Here is a 20,000-nt window from a genome sequence, read left to right as displayed (position 1 = left end):
TTCTTCAAGATCAGTATCAATTAATCAAGTCAGCTTTATATTCTTAATCATCTAATCTGCATCCCAGGCTTAACAGAATTTCATGGGAGGAAAAAACACACAAAAAACAATCTCTCTCTCTCTCTCTCTCTCTGTATATATATATATATATATATATATATATATATATATATATATATATATATATATATATATATATAAGCGCAAAAGAAAGGAAAAAAGTATCAGCTCACTTACTTTCAAAAAAGAAATGTACAAAAGAAATCCAACAACAAAAGCAAACCAAAAAAGTATAAGCTCAATCGCCTTCAATATACACACACACACACACACACACAAAGAAAAAAACAAAAAATCATGAACCAAATATAATGATAATGTATAAGCTTGCTCACCTTAGAATAAATGTACCAGCTTACAAGAATTACAACACCAAACAGCAAAAAAAAAAAAAAAAAAAAAAAAAAAAAACTCTAAAAAAAGTACCAGTTGACTGACCTGAATATTATAATTACATATCCACATTTCGGGAGGAAGGTGGCAGGTTGGTTAAGACGCTTATCTACCAATACAGCGAGGTCCGTGAGGGTCTGGGTTTGCACCCCCGCTCTCACCCTTACTCCCAAGTTTGACTGGAAAATCAAACTGAGTCTTTCGGATGAGATGATAAACCGAGGGGTCCCGTGTGCACCATGCACTCGGCGCACTGAAAAAGAACCCATGGCAACGAGAGTGTTGTCCTCTGGCAAAATTATGCAGAAAAGTAATCCACTTTGATAGGTACGCAAATACATATGCTTTCATTCAAGGCCTGACCTAGCAGATGTGATGTAGCGTATATGGATTTGCACAAACGCAGTGACGCCTCCTTGAAAAAACAGAAAGTGAAACTGACCTGAAATGCCACCCTTTCAAGCTGCTCATGCTCCTGTGCAGTAGGGAAAACCAGCAGCGTGAAGCTGTGACGACTGACAGAGGCCTCGATCATGTCCACACTGCCGTTCGCCAGCTGATCGTACTGTACCACCTGACGGAAGAAATATACAATCATGCCAAATAACATTCTATATTATATGTAATAGCTGCTGAGAGAGAGAGAGCTGTTGTATCAATGAAAGACACTGAGAAAAAGCTGTTGTGTTAACGAACGACACACAGAGAAAGCTGCTGTATCAGTGAAAGACAAACAGAGAAAACTGTTGTATTATTGAAAGACATAGAGACAGAGAGGAATGCCCACTCATAACCCTTTCACTTCTGTGTTATGATACTTTAGTTACAATACTGACTGTATGAGAGAGAGAGACAGACAGACAGACAGACAATGGCTTTTTAATTTTTCAACTGGTGGACAGGATGCGAGAGAACAAGAACAAGAACAAAAACTTTAATCTCCAGGCCTCTGGCCCCTAGAAAGAGGTCAAAAGTACACAATATGGTCATCACGCAGCGACAACGAAATGTAAAATACGTACTAACTTAAACCTGTAGAACGAACGTGCTTCTTGCGAATAGTGAATTAATTTTAACTTTCATCATTGTTGTCACATAATTCCTGTCGTATCTTCAGGGCATTAAATATATAAATGCAGAGTTTACGAATACTGTAAACAGAACCATTCTTCAGCAAGTGAACATATGATTGACCTTTAGAGTTCAGATGTTTTTGCCGCAGGTTATTGTAAAGGACACAATTGTTTATGAAATGGTTTTCATCTTCGACCACATTACAACGTTTACATGCGTAATTTGAATTACATTTGAATGTTCTCCTAAAAAGATGATCCATTTATTGGTAGCAAACCAAGCATGTGAGAGAGAGAGAGACAGACAGACAGACAGACAGACAGACAGAGAGAGACAGAGAGAGAGAGAGAAAAGCTGGCTTGTAGAGGAGAGCTGAAGCAGACCCTGCATTCCCATCCCACCCCTATAAAGCTCAAGTCAGTCTTCTAAGATTGAACCAGGATTTTCTTCTTTCTTTTATATATATATATATATACTTCCTCCCCTTTCTTTTTGAAAATGAAGACACCAGGACCTTGACTTATTATGACATATGGTTAATAATACTGCCATTCGTATCAATGCATGTTTGCAAGTTATTCACTGTTTACCTTTGTCAATGATACATTTTCTGTGTTTTGGTCAAAACTCTTGCAAAACCAGACAATGGTTTTCGTTTGCGTATGTACTCAGAGCTGCAGTCAGTATATTTGCATTCTGTATTTCAAATAATTATGTCACAATAATCCTATAAATTTTCATGTTTCCAACCTTTCCATTTGTTCCACATTATGGATCATAATCATTACAGATGTACTGGAAAGAAGTGGATCATTATGTCTGCTCTTCCATATAAAATATTCATAAAATAAATAAATATGCTGATAAAACTTTTATGATGAAACTTCAATATTTCTGCTGTTAGCTAAAATCATAACAGCCGTTCAATACTTTTTTTTTTAAGTATATCAATTGAATAACACAGAAAAAAAACTTCATCCACTATACATGGTTTTTGACACATAAGTTCAAGGTTTGCATGGAGATAACATTTCTCAACCATCAATGTCAGAATGTATGATGGGTCAAACTGTCCTGTGATTGTGCAGCATTACATATGCATATATACAATCCATGCAAAATAACATTAAATATGTAGAAACTGCTGTATGAAGGAAAGACACCGAGAGAAAGCAACACACACACACACACACACACACACACACACATGCACGAAGCAAACAACACACATAGACACACTGAATAAACGAAAAACTTCTTCTTCTTCTTCTTGTTCACCTCTTCACAGTGTCTGTCCAGTCCCCCTGATGATGAATAACATCACCCTCTCCAGGTCAGGTCTAGTGCCGCTATGGAGCTTGGTGTGCAATAGGGTTGGTGTTGCCCACACAAAAGAAAGGCAGTAAAAGAAGAAGAAACAAGAGAGGCAAGGCCTTCAAGACTCACTTGTGATACACTTAAAAAAAATCCAAGCTTTTTATACATTGAGCATAATTTCAAAATGTAATGTTTAAGATGAGAAAGATCAGTTTCAAGCAAATTAACTCCCCTGGCATTAATTACAGAGTAATTTCCCTTTTTTACTATCTACACCAAAACGTTTGCAAAATAAATAAAACTTCCATGCTTAGCAACTGAAGTTCCTGTCTGAACAAAAAATGATAATAATGACTGCTCTTGTTGTTGGGTCAGAATATCAGATCAAAGTGCCAAGTTTAGAGAATACAAAAAATATAAATATAACAGTAAATGCAGTTTGCATATAATTAGGCTTCATTTATTAATTTTTTGTGCCCATCCCAGAGGTGCAATATTGTTTTAAACAAGATGACTGGAAAGAACTGAATTTTTCCTATTTTTATGCCTAATTTGGTGTCAACTGACAAAGTATTTGCAGAGAAAATGTCAGTGTTAAAGTTTACCACAGACACACAGGCACACACACACACACACACACACACACACAGACAACCGAACACCGGGTTAAAACACAGACTCACTTTGTTTACACAAGTGAGTCAAAAAGAGAAGGAAAACAGAAAGCAGCTCACTAGTTGTCGCAGCCACCGCTGCAGCTGTTTTGCGGTGGGGGGACCATGGGGCTCAAAGTCATGTGACAACATGGGCCCCAGGAAGCAGCGCAGAAATGAGGATCGTGGGGTGTCGGACTCCGTCAACAGGTATCGAGGTAACCTTCCAACCTGACAGGACAGGACAAGACAAGGCAAGGCAAGGCATGATAAAAAAATCTTTATCAACATGTGTTAAACATACGCTTATGGACTTTTTTTTTTTTTTTTTTTTTTTTTTTTTTGCATGCTGCCCTCGCACCATGAGAAGCAAAGAAGAGAAAGGAAAAAGAAAAAAGAGAGAGAGAGAGAAAAAGGGATACAATTAACATAAACAGATTGAAAAGTCGCTCATCTTTCAAAAAAGTATAAAACATTAAAAGCAAACCCCAATGAAGATTAAGGATTGAGGAGAGGGGGGAAGAGGGAGAGAGAAAGACAGACAGAGACAAACACACACACACACACACACACACACACACACAGAAGCAGGCCCTGACCAGGATTCAAACTCAGGACCCACAAGACAGAATGTCCAATGCTATGATAACTTGGCTATAGTACTCGTCACTGGCAGGGCTGGGATGTGGGGGTAGGAAAGGCAGGGTGAGAAAAGAAAAGACAATGTAAAGTAAATATATCTGTCTTCATGAAAAAAATTGGGATAGCAAAAGAAAACATGATGCATTTTGTTACCAAACTCAGCTGATTACATATTACATACATATAGATAGATAGATAGATACATACATACATACATACATATATACATACATATTTTGATATATATGTTGGGTTAGAAGATTTGCGACTGTTGTGTATTCACTTTAATTTAGAACATCTGCCAATTGTGGCAGGAAAGCAATGACTATAAAAAAAAATTTTGAATGAAAAGAAGGGAGGGCTTTAAACTTAAGGAGTCAGAATGCACCCTGTTGACTCAGCGGGCAATTTTGGAACTACATATTACACTTCTATGATAGCATAATAGCTATATTACTACTTAACCATTATGCTAATACATGCAAATGCTTAATCACCTTCAAAGAAATATTCACAGAGTGGAAAACTGATCCAGTTTCACGGAATCTGGTTTCATCATTGTGTGGTGCGTGTGTCTATATCCATCTATTCATCTATCTATCTATCAAAATACCGGTAATATATATATATATATATATATATATATATATATATATATATATATATATATATATATATATATATATCTATCTTTGTTAAGCTGTAAAGTCAGGGTGACCTAACTGAAGGAATGTGATAGGTGAAACACTTCTCTTTTTTTTTAACCTACACCCCATCTCTCTCTCTCTTTCTCACTCTCTCTTGCTCCATCCCACCTTAAAGTTTCTCCTCTTCTCCTCTACCTGCGTTGTGTTGTAAATGCCAAATTACCATTTACCTAACTGTGATTATAATGTGCATGCTGTGGTGATGTAATGATTCAATTTCCTCTTTGTTTTCTTTCATTGTTCCGCATTCAAAGACTGGGTGAAAAAAAAACCCAAAAAACCCATTGTCTAGTTTACTCTATTACCCTCAGAAAATAAAACTTATTCAATTCAATTCAGTTCTCTGTCCCTCTGTTTCTAGAAGTCTGTGATGACACACAGAGCATGACAGTGATATTACCTGAGTGGTGTCAACGGCAGCCAGTACCCACGAAGACAGCTGAATGCCACTGGCTCCATCAGTGGCCAGAAACAATTTCTTTATTCTTCTTTCCAGTTCTGACCCTGCATGTGTCCATCAAAAAAGGGATCAGCCATACACCAAATGTGTCAATGTCCAGGACTGAATTGGTTCCATATATGTTTTTATTGTTGATACTGCACTGTTTTGTTACTGCAGAAAGAGTAATGTGTGTTACAAAGGTTCTGTACTATGTTAAATCTATCACTAGTCTGAATATGTTCATGCCATTTTTTCACCATGTGCAATCAATCAATACTGCTGTTGTTCTTCAGTTTGTTTCCATTTGGGGTTGATTGCGTATGTGTGTGTGTGTGTGTGTGTGTGTGTGTGTGTGTGTGTGTGTGTGTGTGTGTGTGTGTGTGTGTGTGTGTGTGTGTGTGTGTGTGTGTGTGTGTGTGTGTGCATGTGTGTGTGTGTGTGTGTGTGTGTGTGTGTGTGTGTGTGTGTGTGTGTGCATGTGTGTGTGTGTGTGTGTGTGTGTGTGTGTGTGTGTGTGTGTGTGTGTGTGTATGCACAAGTGTGTATGCTCTGTCTTAAGTTGTAGATTTATTTTCCAGATAATGAATACCTGGAAGCTGTTTTTTTGGTTTGTTAAATTTACGGATAATGCTTTACAGATAGTGATCAAGCTGCATGGCAATCAGTGGTGTCCATCATTAAAAAAAAAAAAAAAAGACAGCTCACCTGTTCTGTGGACAACACATAGAGGATCCTGGTGTGAATCCTCCAGGAGTTGATGAAGAGTGCTGATGTTTGCATTGGTGACATGGATGATGTGGGATGATGCTGTGACAAAAAAGAAATGTTTAAAAAGGCTAAAATGATGATCATGATGATGATAACAAGAATAAGAAAAAGAGGAGAATAGCCATGACGTATAGAGTGTGTATGCTGTATAAGACTAAAACTCTATGACCAACATGGTTTTTTTCTTTGTTTGTTGTTGCTTGCTTGATTTTTTTTTTTTTTTTTTTTCTGTTTTACATTTTTTTCAAGAAAGATATTGTCTATAATAAAATTTTTTTTTAAAAGCACAAATTGTAAAATACGTTAACATTCACTGGGCAATATGTCCTCTCGCTTTCTTCAATGTGCTTATGAGCACACACTTTGTCAATGTCCATGCAGGGCACACACACACACACACACACACACACATTTCGTAAATCATCGACCGCTGTTGCATCCGCTAAAGTGTTATCGTCACATTAATATTATAAGATGTTATAGAATTTGTTAAGGAAAGTCATTTTCAAACCTTTTTTCCTGGGCTGTGAGACGATTTATACATTTATTTATTTATTCATTTTTGATAATTAGTACTCGTACCAACAGCGAATTTAACATTTGATTTAGAACTTAACGAGTTAAACTTATCTACTTACCGTAATAAGAGGGCTGAACAATCAAAGCATATCCTAGAGTGCTGATGAACAATAAGTACATGCTGAACATCACTCCGACACAAACAATTTTTTTTAAAGAATTTTCGAGACAAGTTTACTTCAAACACATTAATGGGCAGTCCAGGTCTTCTTCTCAAACAACCGCCATGCTGAAAGCGTCCTTGTTTACGAAGCCTCCAAAACTGAAAGAGTCGTCAAGGGAGTGAAGCATTGTGAATCAACAACATCCAACACACACACACACACACACACACACACACACACACAGAGCTTTTTAAGCTTTTTTTCCCCTCTATACTTTTTTCATGATTTCAGACTGGGAGTAATATTTGATGAATTTTTTTCTTTTGATGGCCACATTCAGGCTGTGATAAATAAAGCAAATAAAGTATTGGGTATTATTAAGAGAACGTTTACATTTATGGATAAGGACATTTTTGTCAACCTCTGTAAAACAATTGTTCAACCAATTTTGGAATATGGTAATATAATTTGGTATCCCAGACTAATAAGACAGTCTAAAGCAGTTGAACAGGTGCAAAGGAGAGCAACTAAAATGAGTACCAGAGTTAAGAGATTTGGACTACCAAAACCGTTTGAGACAACTAAACTTGCATTCACAAAAATACAGAAGATATAGAGGAGACATGATACAAGTATTCAAGATAATTAATAAAATGGTTGACACTGACCCCTGCACCTTCTTTTCTACTAACAAACTCCATGTTACCAGAAGTTCAAATACTAACCTTTTCACAAAATATTATTTTGCAGAACAAATATTCGTAAGTTTTCTTTTAGCTTTGGAACAGTTAAAGGATGGAATGCACTGAATAATTCAACAAAAACAGCAAAAACTATTGACCAGTTTCGATTTTGATGAATGAACATTTTAAAAAATTCATACGCATGTACGCAACCCTAAACTATTTCTATATTAAGAAGGGGTGTTGAAAAGCCAAAAAGGCTTAAAAAAAAAAAAAAAAAGTCCCAAATTCTGTACCTGTACCTGTTAAGAAGATGAGATGGAAACCGACGACAATAGTGTGTTGCGAGTTTCAGACTTGCAGATTGATCTGAATACCCTTCACCACTGTCTGCATTGTCTTTCTTTCTTTCTTCCTCGTCTTATCCTTGCAGATAACACTTTTAATCATTATTTGTGTGACCAAGGGCTATGCTTGCTCCAATACTTACCTCACGCACAAGCTGTATTAGCTTGCCTCACGCACAAGCTGTATTAGCAGACGACAGTTTTCGCAACTAACCCACGCGCAGAATGTGTGACGTCACTCCGCTTACATCATTTTGTCCTCTTCGCCAGACAACCTACTCAGGCCTCGACCAGTGTCGCGTCACGGTACGCTATTGGCTGAGCTGGAATCTGTGTTTCTTATCTGTGGTATTTAATCAATATCTCTTTTGTCGGATCAGTAAACTACAAGTATTATATACTGGCAGAATTGTCGCAATTCTATCTATAAGTCTATTTCACTTATGTTTGCCTACGTTAACCCCTAGGCTGCCTGCATGACGAGATAACTCGTCATGACAAGCATGTATGCTTCGCTGCCTGCATGACGAGATAACTCGTCATCGAAATATTCTGACTTTTCCCTGCTTTGCATTCAGTTCGTTGACAAAAATGCTGGTAGCTTTAGCTTGGGGAATCTTTCTGGATTCTATTCATAGCTAGAAACACCATCTGCGTCATAAGGCAGTCCTTTATTTGAACGTTTTGGTTGGGTTACTGGCCGCAGTCTTTGCCTGGCTCCTCTCCTCGCTCGCTCAACAAAATGTCGGACTGACTCCGTGCTCAAGACATGCGCTCGTGGCGAACTAAATCAACCAAGATTACTTTCTTTAGCTAATGCTCAGAAAGAATTGGAGCATAAATTCGAAGGAGAAGACAGTGGTGAACATTTATAGGACGATTTGATAGAAAATAAAGGGAGCAATCAAGAGAGTGGCCAAGATACAACTATCAGTGAGTGATGCAGGCTGTTCAACTCTAGCAGACGAATTTTTAGCAGGGCACCGTATGAGCTATTTTCTTGGCACTCAGCCAACGCGGTCTGATGAAGTGACGGTGTGAGAGGGGTGAAGAGGAGGGGGGTGGAGACTGAGGGGGCGTGGCCTCACATCCATATTATCACTTGCAGAAGTCACAATGCATCTATTTCTTTTTCAGTTTTTTTTATATTGTGGTTGTTCTAGTATGATTTTGTGTGTGCAGATATCCATTTGTCCAGAAAATGATATTTTTGTGCAAATTACCAGACTAATGTTTGTAATGAACAAGTTGAAAATGTGACAAAGTTAAACTGATTTGACACAGTTTGTAATTTTCAGTGATGAGCTCATTAAAACTGACCCTGTTCAGGTGACTTAAACTAAGATTTTAAATTCATCGTAAATAGTTAACACTTCATTTTATACTCATTAGAAAGTAGGCGTTAAGCTCTTTTTTTTTCTTTTTTTTTTTTTTTTTCAATTTATCCGACGTAAATCGGTTCAGGGATCATTTAGAAATCTGTCACTGAACACCTTGTTAGAAACACAGTTGTCATCAGATTTGGCCAGATTAGGGCCGATCTGCTCGCAGCACACGTGACTGTCTTTGCAGTCTGCTTAACCTGCATAAATTGGCACAGTGAGTGATGAGTGGTCATTTCATACCTGGTCAGTCATCTGACCAGAGCTGCTCTCTCTCTCTCTCTCTCTCGCTGCATCGCGAGCAGTGTGTGTCATGTGTGTTCTCACAACAGCTGACATCTTGCTAGGTATTGCTGTAAGTACTAGTGTGTAGAATGTGTTGATTTGTAAATTGTATTGTTCGACACAGTACTTGTGTTCATATGAGTATGTTCAGTTATTGCTTTGTTCATTTATTTCTTTGACATGTTAGTCACAGCTCAGCTATGATTGATTTAGAAAATCGCCATGTCCTCATATGCTTGGAGCAGTGTTCCATTTGATTCTTCTTCACGTCACAGTCAGTGACGTCTCTGGACACAAATAGGTTGTTGGAGAATATTCTAGTGAGTGCATATGAGGTGTTCTTTCTCATTTGCTGTCACTGATGAAGTAGTGTTTCACTGATTCTCCGTATTCTAAGATGTGTGTAGTATTCTGTCATGATTACAAGATAGTGTTGGGTTTTTATCAGTTACTGGTTAAAACCACCTGATATGTATCAGTCTGTTAATTGCAATTTAGTTATCATGCACTCTCCTATACTGCTTACTCCAGTATAGTGCTACATGATAAACTGATTCATTTGAGTCACTTTGACACAGTATAAGCTTTACCTAATCTATACTGTCAGTGTACTTTCACTAAATCAGCATAGCTTCAATCACTTTACCTGTACTATTTAAATGTATTAGAAATGTCATTTGATGTCAGTGTTTGGTCTTCACACATATGCAATACCAAGTGGTAATCTTTCCGTGTAATATGTATATATGTGCTTTATTATTCACTTGTGCCGACATGTTGTGCTAATGACATTTATTTGTGTCATTCCAGGCACTGTCTTCTTCTCCTAGTTGTCTTTTCTTCTTAGTCTTCTCTTTTTATATCTTCTGTTCTTCTCCTTTAGTTTTTATCTTCTTTTCTTATGTTCTCATAACTACAATAGAACAACCCATTTGTGACTGGCCTCTATATGTTCCTGGCCTGTGTGCGGGAATTCTTGTTTATCCTTTAATACAGTAAATCAATCAATATTTAGTTAAGTCTTTTGTGCCGTACCGTACCCTTGAATAACCACTCCGTAACACGGCTACAAAAGTGGCGTCGCCGACAGGATAGAGATCCATCACAAGATTGATCCAAAATTATCCCCTTTAATGTTTCAATTCTTTTATCCAAATTCAATCCATCCCTAAACCACAGCCCTTTACCACCAAGTGTACCTTGTTACAAGTTGGCGCTGTGAGCAAAGATGTGCTAATTCTATAAATATCTCCTAAAGAATCACAGCTCCTTGCCAAGTTTACTCTTATCACATTTGCTATGCCGCACAGTCAGTGTTGAGAAACTTGAACAAACGACCTTTTGGGTGCTGTGGAGGTCAGGTTATGTCGACTTTGGCTTGAAATATACCGTACTATAAAGAAAAAAGAAAAGAAAAAGAAAAGAAAAAAGAAATGGGGGGAGACAAACGAAGTGTTGATGCAGCATTTTGTTTCACAATTATGTATTCAGCTCAGTGTTTGCAAACCATGACGGAGTACCAGCCGCCGTGGCGAAGTGGTTAGCGTCGCGGACTGATGGCTGGGAGGACGCGGGTTCGAATCCCAGCGGAGGTGGGTTTTTCGGCCCGTGGCCGGCTCCTACCCAGAGTTAAGTGTGCTGTGGGCTTAAATGGGGAGACTGGGACCACACAGTCGAGTGTCATCCACTTCAAGGATGCGTCTTTGGGTGTGTTGCTCTAATTACCGGACCAACACTGCAAGTGTCTGTATCTCTCAGGCCTGGTTAACGCCGGGATATTATTATGACAGGAAGCGTAGAGTGCAGCCTTGTCACGCAGTCCCAAACCAAAATGGACCTCCATAGCAACATCGTCATCATCATCGTCCTCCTCCTCCTCCTTCATCGTCATCAATATAAACAAAATAGTCTCAAAGTCTGTGACCTTTCATGCCCTGCTCTCATGGTGACCTCAGTTTCAATACCCCTCCACTTCCGTGCTTGGGGTGAGCCCTGTCAATGTCGTCAGTGTCGGCAGATTCATGGGGGCCTGTTGTTTGAGGGATGTGGTGGCGGTCTCCACTCTGGTAGAGACGCTCACTCAGTCTGGCTCCGCGACTAAGCCATTATTGTCGTTAGTAGGGGGCTTAGTAGGTGGTGTCCTAAGTACGTTAAAACAGAACAGGCACCACTGAACACCACCGAAGTGACTCAGCAGCAGTGCAGGGTCTCCTCTGGTGTGTGGCCTCCTGGCGACCTAACATCGATGGTTCCATGTGGACTGCCGACGCTGGAACTACGACGGACGAACCCGGGTGTGGCCGTGTATGGGGGAATCTATATGAGCGGCGTGGGAGTAATGCCACTGAAATGGCGCAGATGATGAGGCAGCAAAAAAAAAAAAAAAAAAAAAACATGACGGAGTGGCAGTTTCAGACAACAAAATAATAATTATTATTATCAGCCAAATTAACTCAGTGAAGAAGGATAAACATGATAGTTCAAATAATTAAAGCATCAAAAGAAATTTTTGACACCATGTCTTCCATAAGTATAATACTTGTTTGTCAGTCACAGTTACTTCTAAAGCCAGTTCGTTTTTGAAAAAAAAGAAGAAAGAAAATAATATCGGACTGCACACATCTCCATGTCAGTTTAACTTCATGCAGTGGCCAGGTACAGAAATAAAATCTGTTGTGTGTATCGTTGAGCGCCACACTTAATCCTTCAGTTTACGTTGTGATATATACCCCTACTATACATTTGATACCTGGGGTCACGGCTTTCATGCAGTACGTGTAAAAAGTAAACACACACACACACACACACACACACACACACACACACACACACACACACTGGTACGCACACACACACACACACACACACACACACACACTGGTATGCACACACACTGTTGTCACACACACACACACACACACACACACACACAACACACACACACACACACACACACAAGTGCACATAAATACATCACTGAGTCCTGTCTACCACTGAGAATTTAAAAAGCCATGCATCGCCTGTCTGTCTGTCTGTCTCTCGATCTCTCTCTCTCTCTCTCTCTCTCTCTCTCTCTCTCTCTCTCTTACATAATTTTATTGTTTCGATCTGTTGTGATCATGTGCGTGTTTGCACCTCTCCGTGCATGAGGGCGGGCAATGGTGTCTGGACGTATCCCATATCCGTACCCGAAAAGCGATCCCCTCTCCCACGGACTGAGTCTTTGTTGGCTTCACATACCTGAAGAAACTCAGTACATGTTAAAGCCGGTGTGCACATATTATGCAAATGAACACCTTCACCGCCAAGCTCGCATTTATGCACAGGCGTGGTAGAGGACCCATGTCACTCAGTGAAAGGTAACCTTTTTTTAATCTTTTTTTTTTTTTTTTTTTAATAATTTTTATGTTATTTATTTTATTTTATTTTTTATTTTATGTTTTATTTTTTTTTATTTCTCAAGGCTGACTAAGCGCGCTGCATGGGTTACGCTGCTGGTCAGACATCTGCTTGGCAGATGTGGTGTAGCGTATATGGATTTGACCGAACGCAGTGACGCCTCCTTGAGCTACTGATACTGATACTGATACTGGTCTGTTATCCGTGAACCTACTGCTCTTCATGTTTTGGTGGTAGGATAAGCCATAATATTTTCTTTACATCGCAGGGGGAATCCCAAATACTCTTAGCCACTGTCTTTTCTGTGTTTATACCACAAGGGAATTTTGTACTCTAAATTGACTGGCGGTGAAAGGGTTAAGTACACATTCTTAGGCCGGCTCTTCTTCAGCCGAGCACGATACTCCTTGCTGCTGCACAACAAAAAAACAGTGTGTGTGTGCGCAGTGCGAAATAGATGGAAGCAGCAAGGTGAGTTCACGGGAGTGGGAAGTGATCGAGAGGCTATGCGCACGTACAGTGACGTACGCGTGTGTGTGTGTTTCATTTGTAGAAACCCAGGTTAAGAGTTGATTAATTTAACTCAGGTAAAGTGGGATCGACATTCTTTTCGTCCCACTTTAGAATCCGGCTAAATTCAGCTATTTAGGATGTTAAGTATGACATAACCTGTATTCAATTTAGTGCACAGTGAAACAGGACTGAGTCGAACACTCTGTGTGTGTGTGTGTGTGTGTGTGTGTTGTCACTGAGTACTCCCAATTCAATTTAGTGCACAGTGAAACAGGATTAAGAGTCGAACACTGTGTGTGTGTGTGTGTGTGTGTGTGCATGTGTGGGTCTGTATTTTTGAGTGTGTTTGTACATGCGCGAGAGTGTAAGTGTACACAAGTGTCAGTAGAGTTCTGTGCACGTGCGTGTGTGTGTGTGTGTGTGTGTGTGTGTGTGTGTGTGTGAGGGGGAGGTGGATGGTGCGGGTGGAGGTGGGGTAGAGGATGAGGTATGTGAGTGTATGCATGCCTACACTGTGGGAGCAACAGGATATTGGAACGTATATATATATATATATATATATATATATATATATATATATATATATATATATATATATATCTTTGTATATATGTGTGTGGGGTTGGGGGTGGGAGATATGGGCATATGTGTGTGTGCTTGTACAAGTAAGTGTTCATCTGTGTGTGTGTGTGTGTGTGTGTGTGTGTGTGTGTGTGTGTGTGCCGTGGAAGCTGCGATACGTAGACTAGAAATGAGTGTGTGGAGGAGGGGGGTAGAGGAGGTGCAGGGTAATGTGTGTGGTGTGTGTGTGTGTGTGTGTGTGTGTGTGTGTGTTGGAACTCATGTACGTTTATATGTATTTAACTGGGCTTTCATATCTGTGAAACTGCATGTTTGGTGCATATCTGTTATGCATGTGTGGCTGTACATGTGAATGTGTGTCTTCATGTTTTACATCTATTTGCTTATTTATCATCATTGTTATCTTATCTATTTATTTATTTATTTATTGTTATTATTTTTTTTTAATTATCATTATTATTACTACTACCTTTTTTTCTTTTCTTTTTTTTACATTATAATTATTATTTATTTATTTATTTATTTATTTGTGTAAGCTTATCTATTATTTATTCACCTTTCCCCTCAAGGCCTGACTAAGCGCGTTGGGTTACGCTGCTGGTCAGGCATCTGCTTGGCAGATGTGGTGTAGCGTATATGGATTTGTCCGAATGCAGTGGCGCCTCCTTGAGCTACTGAAACTGAAACTGAGTACTCCCAGTACTTTGATGAAATTAAGTTTGACATTTTGCCAGTTCGAATATGTAAGTAATGATATCGTTGGTGTTCAGTTCAATTATAAAAATAATATTTCTAGATCAGTGGGCGTGAGGTTGTGGACGTGTAGCGTGTCGACTGATCCAGCAAGGAAGGTCACTGCGATTCCGTGGCAGATTGATAATGATAATTAGTCATTTATATTCCATTCAGCTCGCGGTACATTTGAAGGCCGCATGCACCTTTTTTTTTTTTTCTTTTTTTTCGTATTTCCAACATTTTTTTTTATTCAGACAAAGGTTTACAGATACAGAATTTATATATTTTGTGCATTAGAAAGTAAAGGGTAAGCACATAATTAAGTTCTAAGTACTGACAAGTCCACAACAGCAAAACAATGATTATACATGTTCAATGATATAATTCCAAGGCAGCATAGTATAGCTTAATCCTTGTATTAAACATTTATAAAGTGCCCATTTTTCCACAAACTTGTTATATTCCATAGTTATGTTAAAGGCATACTTGTCTACTTCATATGCCTGTTTGAAGTCTTTCTTGAACATTTGTAGTGTTGGTTTTACTTTGTTGATTCTACATTTGTATACATAGAATTTAGCTATCAATGAAATATATGAGAAACATTCATCAGTTTTCATTTTGTTATGTCCAAAAAACACCAGTGTGTCATTCAGGTTAAGTCTATCACAATATAAACACTTTTCTTTTAAATATATCACAAACTCTGTCAAAAAATGTTGTACATGGTTACATTCCCATAGATAATGCAGAACTGTATGTCTTTCTTCCTTACAAAAATTACACATATTATCTGGGAGTATTCCCATCTTCATCAAAATAAAATTTGTCAAAAGAATATGATAATTAATTTTCATCTGAAACCATTTCAACCTTATCTCATGGATTTTTCTTGTATTGAAAAAAAAATTAAAGCTTGTTTTAAAAAATCAAGTCCCAATTTTTACAGGCATTTGGTTGTTCTGGTTTTCCAATTATCATTTCGTAGAAACATTTCGTGCCTCTTAATTGGGGCCTTTATCATTGCAGTGTATGCTTTATTAAAGCTGATTCCATTGTGATCATTGTTTTCAAATGTTATGTTCTTTACTCTAAAAAAAAAAAAAAAAAAAAAACCTTTTAACTGAATTTACACAACCAAAGTATTCTAACACTGGGACTCGATTTTCAATTTTATCTTGGAATTCGTGAATACTGAAAAAAATTCCATTCCTTTTCAGAATGTCTTTCACATAATAAACATCTTTTTTGACCCAATCTTCAAAATACAAGACTTTACTATCTATCTTAAATTTGTTATCAAAAAATAAAGGCTCCATCAAAATATCTTGCTTGACATGTACATCAGTTTTGTCATAAAATTCTGAGTAGCTACGAAACACATCTTTCCAAAAGGGGTTTATTATACGTCCTCCAACTGTAAGAACTACTGGGCCATATTCTTGTAACATTTCAACTTCTGGACATTCTTTTGATGATATAGTTTTCCATTTTGGACGATACGACAGATTGTAGCATTTTTTCAAGCATGTGAGTTTTAAAGATTTCATGAATGATGGAATATGTGAAATACTTATACCTTTGTACACTGTGCACTGCCACTGATCTTTTAACTTTGTCTTTTTTTTTTTTATCTCATACAAAATTAAAACACATTTTTTGCAGTTCTTGAATACTGTTATCTGGTGGACTTGGAAGCATAATCCATAAGTAAATTAATTTTGACAAGATTATCGACTTAAGGACAGCTACTCTTCCTAGAGGTGTAACTGGTCTTTTTATCCACACGTTAAACAATTGTTTGTTTGTTTTGTTGTTGTTGTTGTTGTTGGATTTGTGTGTGTGTGTGTGTGTGTGTGTGTGTGTGTGTGTGTGTGTGTGTGTGTGTGTGTGTGTTTTGGTTTGTTTGTTTTTTTGTTTCATTGAACTTATCAGTTATATTTAAATATGTTATATTACGCAAATCGTTAGTAAACCAGAACCCTAGGATTTTAAACTGTGGTGGATTCCAATTCATTTTCAAATTTGATAAATAAACTGTGTCACAATTACGCTTATTTCCCAGCCATACATTGCATGTTTTTTCATGATTTAATCTGAGTTCTGAAACTGTTTCAAAATCTTCTAGTTCTTTGAATAGTTCTCCACATGATTTTTATCACCCTCTAAAAAATAAGACGCATGATCAGCAAACTGGCTAATCTTACATCCTACCTCTGATATCTTAATACCTTTTATGTTCTTATTTTGACGAATTTTGCAAGCCATTATCTCTGTGCACAAAATAAACAAATAGGGCAAGAGTGGGTCTCCCTGTCTACAGCCTCGTTCAATCCGTATACTTATAGATACTTTACCATTAACTGCTATTGATGATTTTGTATTGGTGTAAAACGCTTCTACCCATATACGAATATCCTCACCAAAACCCAAATGTTTTAAAACTTTATGCATATATTTCCAACTAACTGAATCAAAAGCCTTCTCAAAATCCATTGAAACTAATAGTCCTGGTAGATTGTTTTCCTTCAAGTCATAGATTATATCATAAATAAGCCTCAGATTATCTCCTATATCGGGTGTCCCCCCAAAAAGTGAACCGCTTTTTGACAAGTATTTTCTCATACAGAGAAACCGAATTCATTGAACATTTTCACACAGTACCCTTAGGGTATTATCAACAAGTCTACAAAATATTTAAAAGTTCGGACGCAAATTATGCGAGTATTGTCAAATTCAAAAACAGCAGACAGAAAAAAAAACAAAAAAACAGACGGAATGATAGACAGACTGAGAGACACAGCGAGAACGGATACTCGCACTGCATGTAAATTTCTTGAAACTTTCAACCACATGCATCGCATTAATTAACACACGCGTCGTAGGCACGATTCTTCAGTTTGCAGTGTGGCGGGGGAGGCTCAGAATAGCGATGTTTCATTTTGTAGTGTAGTCTTGCCAGGATCTGCAACACTATCGGCGATTAAGGTCAGTGCTATCAGTAGAAGAAAAAATGTTCTGGCTGACTTGCTGAGAGAAATCTTTCATACACATTACAACATGCATTGGTTTCGGGATTTGTTGTTGTTGTTGTTTTGGCGTTGTTTTTGCTGCTTGTGTGATATACGAATTGCTCTTTTTAGTGCATTCATGCATGCATGCGTGTGTGTGTGTGTGTGTGTGTGTGTGTGTGTGTGTGTGTGTGTGTGTGTGTGTGTGTGTTGTCAGTACTCTCACGATTTTCGATAGCACGTTTGTACTTTGATGAAAGTTTGACATTTTGCCAGTTCAGTCGAATAAGTAAGTAATGATATCGTTGGTGTTCAATTATGAAGCCGAGACGTGTTTGAAAACGCCATGCACACATTTTTAATTGGCCTAAGGCTGTCAGCAGCAACACCATTTCTGTAGAGCGTCGTCACGTCAGTTGAAAGGCCATCAGCACATCTGTCGCAGATAACAAAAAAGCTGGAAAAAAAAAGAAAGAAAGAAAGAAAGAAAATAATATCGGACTGCACACATCTCCATGTCAGTTTAACTTCATGCAGTGGCCAGGTACAGAAATAGAATCTGTTGTGTGTATCGTTGAGCGCCACACTTAATCCTTCAGTTTACGTTGTGATATATACCCCTAATCATACATTTGATACCTGGGGTCACGGCTTTCATGCAGTACGTGTAAAAAGTAAACACACACACACACACACACACACACACACACACACACACACACACACCTTCAACATAAATATACACGTACTCTCTCACACACACATGCACCAAATACGCGCATGCGCACGCACTCACACAAACAAACACGTACACACACGCGGCGTGTGCACATGAACACACACACACACACACACACACACACACACACACACACACACACACACACACACACACACTTAACAACAACAACAACAACAACAACACACAACGGTAGTGGTGATGCCCGGCGACATTATGTGCCACAAACGTATTGGCGCCTGCATATTATTATCGCCGGTGCAGTTGATTTTTTGCAGTGACCCTCTTTTTACATAATGCAACTAGTTGCCGGCGACAATATGTGGAGAACTGCAACAATATTTGCAATGAGGGTCTAGTCTGCACATAATGTCACCCGCGACAATATGTGCACGGTGACAATGTGTATCGCATCGCAACAAGTGCAACAAAGCGAGGTATCGCATCCCCGGTTTGGGTTCGCGGTGGCACATACGAATTTCTCTGTTTAAAAAAAAAATCCGCTGCTCACCTACACGCTAAATATCGTTTCCTGCTCTTGTTGTCACGAATTTAGTTGATGTTGATGTGCCGGATAGTGCGCCAGGTACGTTAAGTCAACGACCGTGTGATTGCAAGCAAGAGTGTGCAGAAGGTTTGAAAATGCTTGTCTTACTTTAGAATGATCAGACAATTGGTACGATAATGAATGTTTGATAAATGTTTGCTTTGTATGTTTGATAACGGCTTAATATGTTCTTCTGTGGTGTTCTCGTTATGGCAGAAAGAGCATTAGTTAACAGATTGTAATCCTATGTGTGACAGAACATTTGCGGTCAGTATTTTGTGTATTAAGCTAATCGAAACAATTTTGATTTCATGTCCTGAATATTCTTAATCCTTCTGAGAGTCTGACTTAGAAAATTTGTGGGTACATTTGACTTATCAATCAATTCAGTATACGTCAAATAAAATGTTATATATTTTAAGTTTATTATCAAGAACACAGTGGTTCTGCCGACGCTTCCGCTGGCTTTGTGGGTTTAATTTTGTCAAAAGAACAATTTGTTTGCCTGAAATGTGCTTTCCAAAAGAGATTGTCTGATTATGCACTGTGTGAATTGGTCTGAATTATTTGTCTAAATTTTCTGTATGTGGGTGCATCAGTGACAGGACTGGTTTCGATGTATGGTTTTGTAGAAATTTTCTAATCCAACCAAATTTCAAAGCACGAACAATAGCCGAATGGTTAAAGCGTTGGGCTTTCAGTCTGAGGGTCGCGGGTTCGAATCTCTGTGACGGCGCCTGGTGGGTAAAGGGTGGAGATTTTTCCGATCTCCCAGGTCGTGTGTATACGCACGCAGAAGATCAAATACGCACGTTCAAGATCCTGTAATCCATCTCAGCGTTCGGTGGGTTATGGAAACAAGAACATATCCAGCATGCACACCCCTGAAAACGGAGTATGACTGCCTACATGGTGGGGTAAACAAAACAGTCATACACGTAAAATGTTACATGTCTGTCTGAGTGTGTTTGTGTGCGTGCATGAAATCTGATCAAATGACACAGGGAACGAATAATGAGCGCCCAGTGGCAGCCGTCA

At 38.5% G+C, this 20,000-nt stretch overlaps 2 protein-coding genes across 5 annotated transcripts in view; one reads left to right on the top strand and one right to left on the bottom strand.

Annotated features, from left to right (window-relative positions):
• LOC143295039 (uncharacterized) overlaps positions 1 to 6,833 on the bottom strand; it is a 42,519-nt gene extending 35,686 nt beyond the window's left edge. Inside the window, exons 1-5 of the mRNA XM_076606583.1 lie at positions 6,695 to 6,833; positions 5,994 to 6,095; positions 5,247 to 5,350; positions 3,579 to 3,728; positions 896 to 1,027 (exon numbers count right to left, since the gene is read on the bottom strand). Coding sequence (XP_076462698.1) covers positions 896 to 1,027; positions 3,579 to 3,728; positions 5,247 to 5,350; positions 5,994 to 6,095; positions 6,695 to 6,764 — 558 coding nt within the window. The 5' untranslated portion in view covers positions 6,765 to 6,833. The remainder of the gene's footprint in view (positions 1 to 895; positions 1,028 to 3,578; positions 3,729 to 5,246; positions 5,351 to 5,993; positions 6,096 to 6,694) is intronic.
• A 5,863-nt stretch (positions 6,834 to 12,696) lies between these two features.
• LOC143295038 (glutamine synthetase-like) overlaps positions 12,697 to 20,000 on the top strand; it is an 11,960-nt gene continuing 4,656 nt past the window's right edge. The window contains exon 1 of one of the 4 annotated variants that reach the window (XM_076606581.1): positions 12,697 to 12,795. The gene's annotated coding sequence lies outside the window, so the exon portion shown is untranslated. Of the gene's footprint in view, positions 12,796 to 13,159; positions 13,307 to 18,926; positions 19,050 to 20,000 lie in introns of those variants that run through there. The other 3 variants (XM_076606580.1, XM_076606579.1, XM_076606582.1) reach the window with 3 other exon arrangements.

This window comes from Babylonia areolata, chromosome 20 (assembly GCF_041734735.1).
Source record: "Babylonia areolata isolate BAREFJ2019XMU chromosome 20, ASM4173473v1, whole genome shotgun sequence".
Taxonomy (NCBI): Eukaryota; Metazoa; Mollusca; class Gastropoda; order Neogastropoda; family Buccinidae; genus Babylonia; species Babylonia areolata.
Note: the sequence above shows the minus strand (reverse complement) of the source record. Positions and strands in the feature narration are given on the sequence as shown.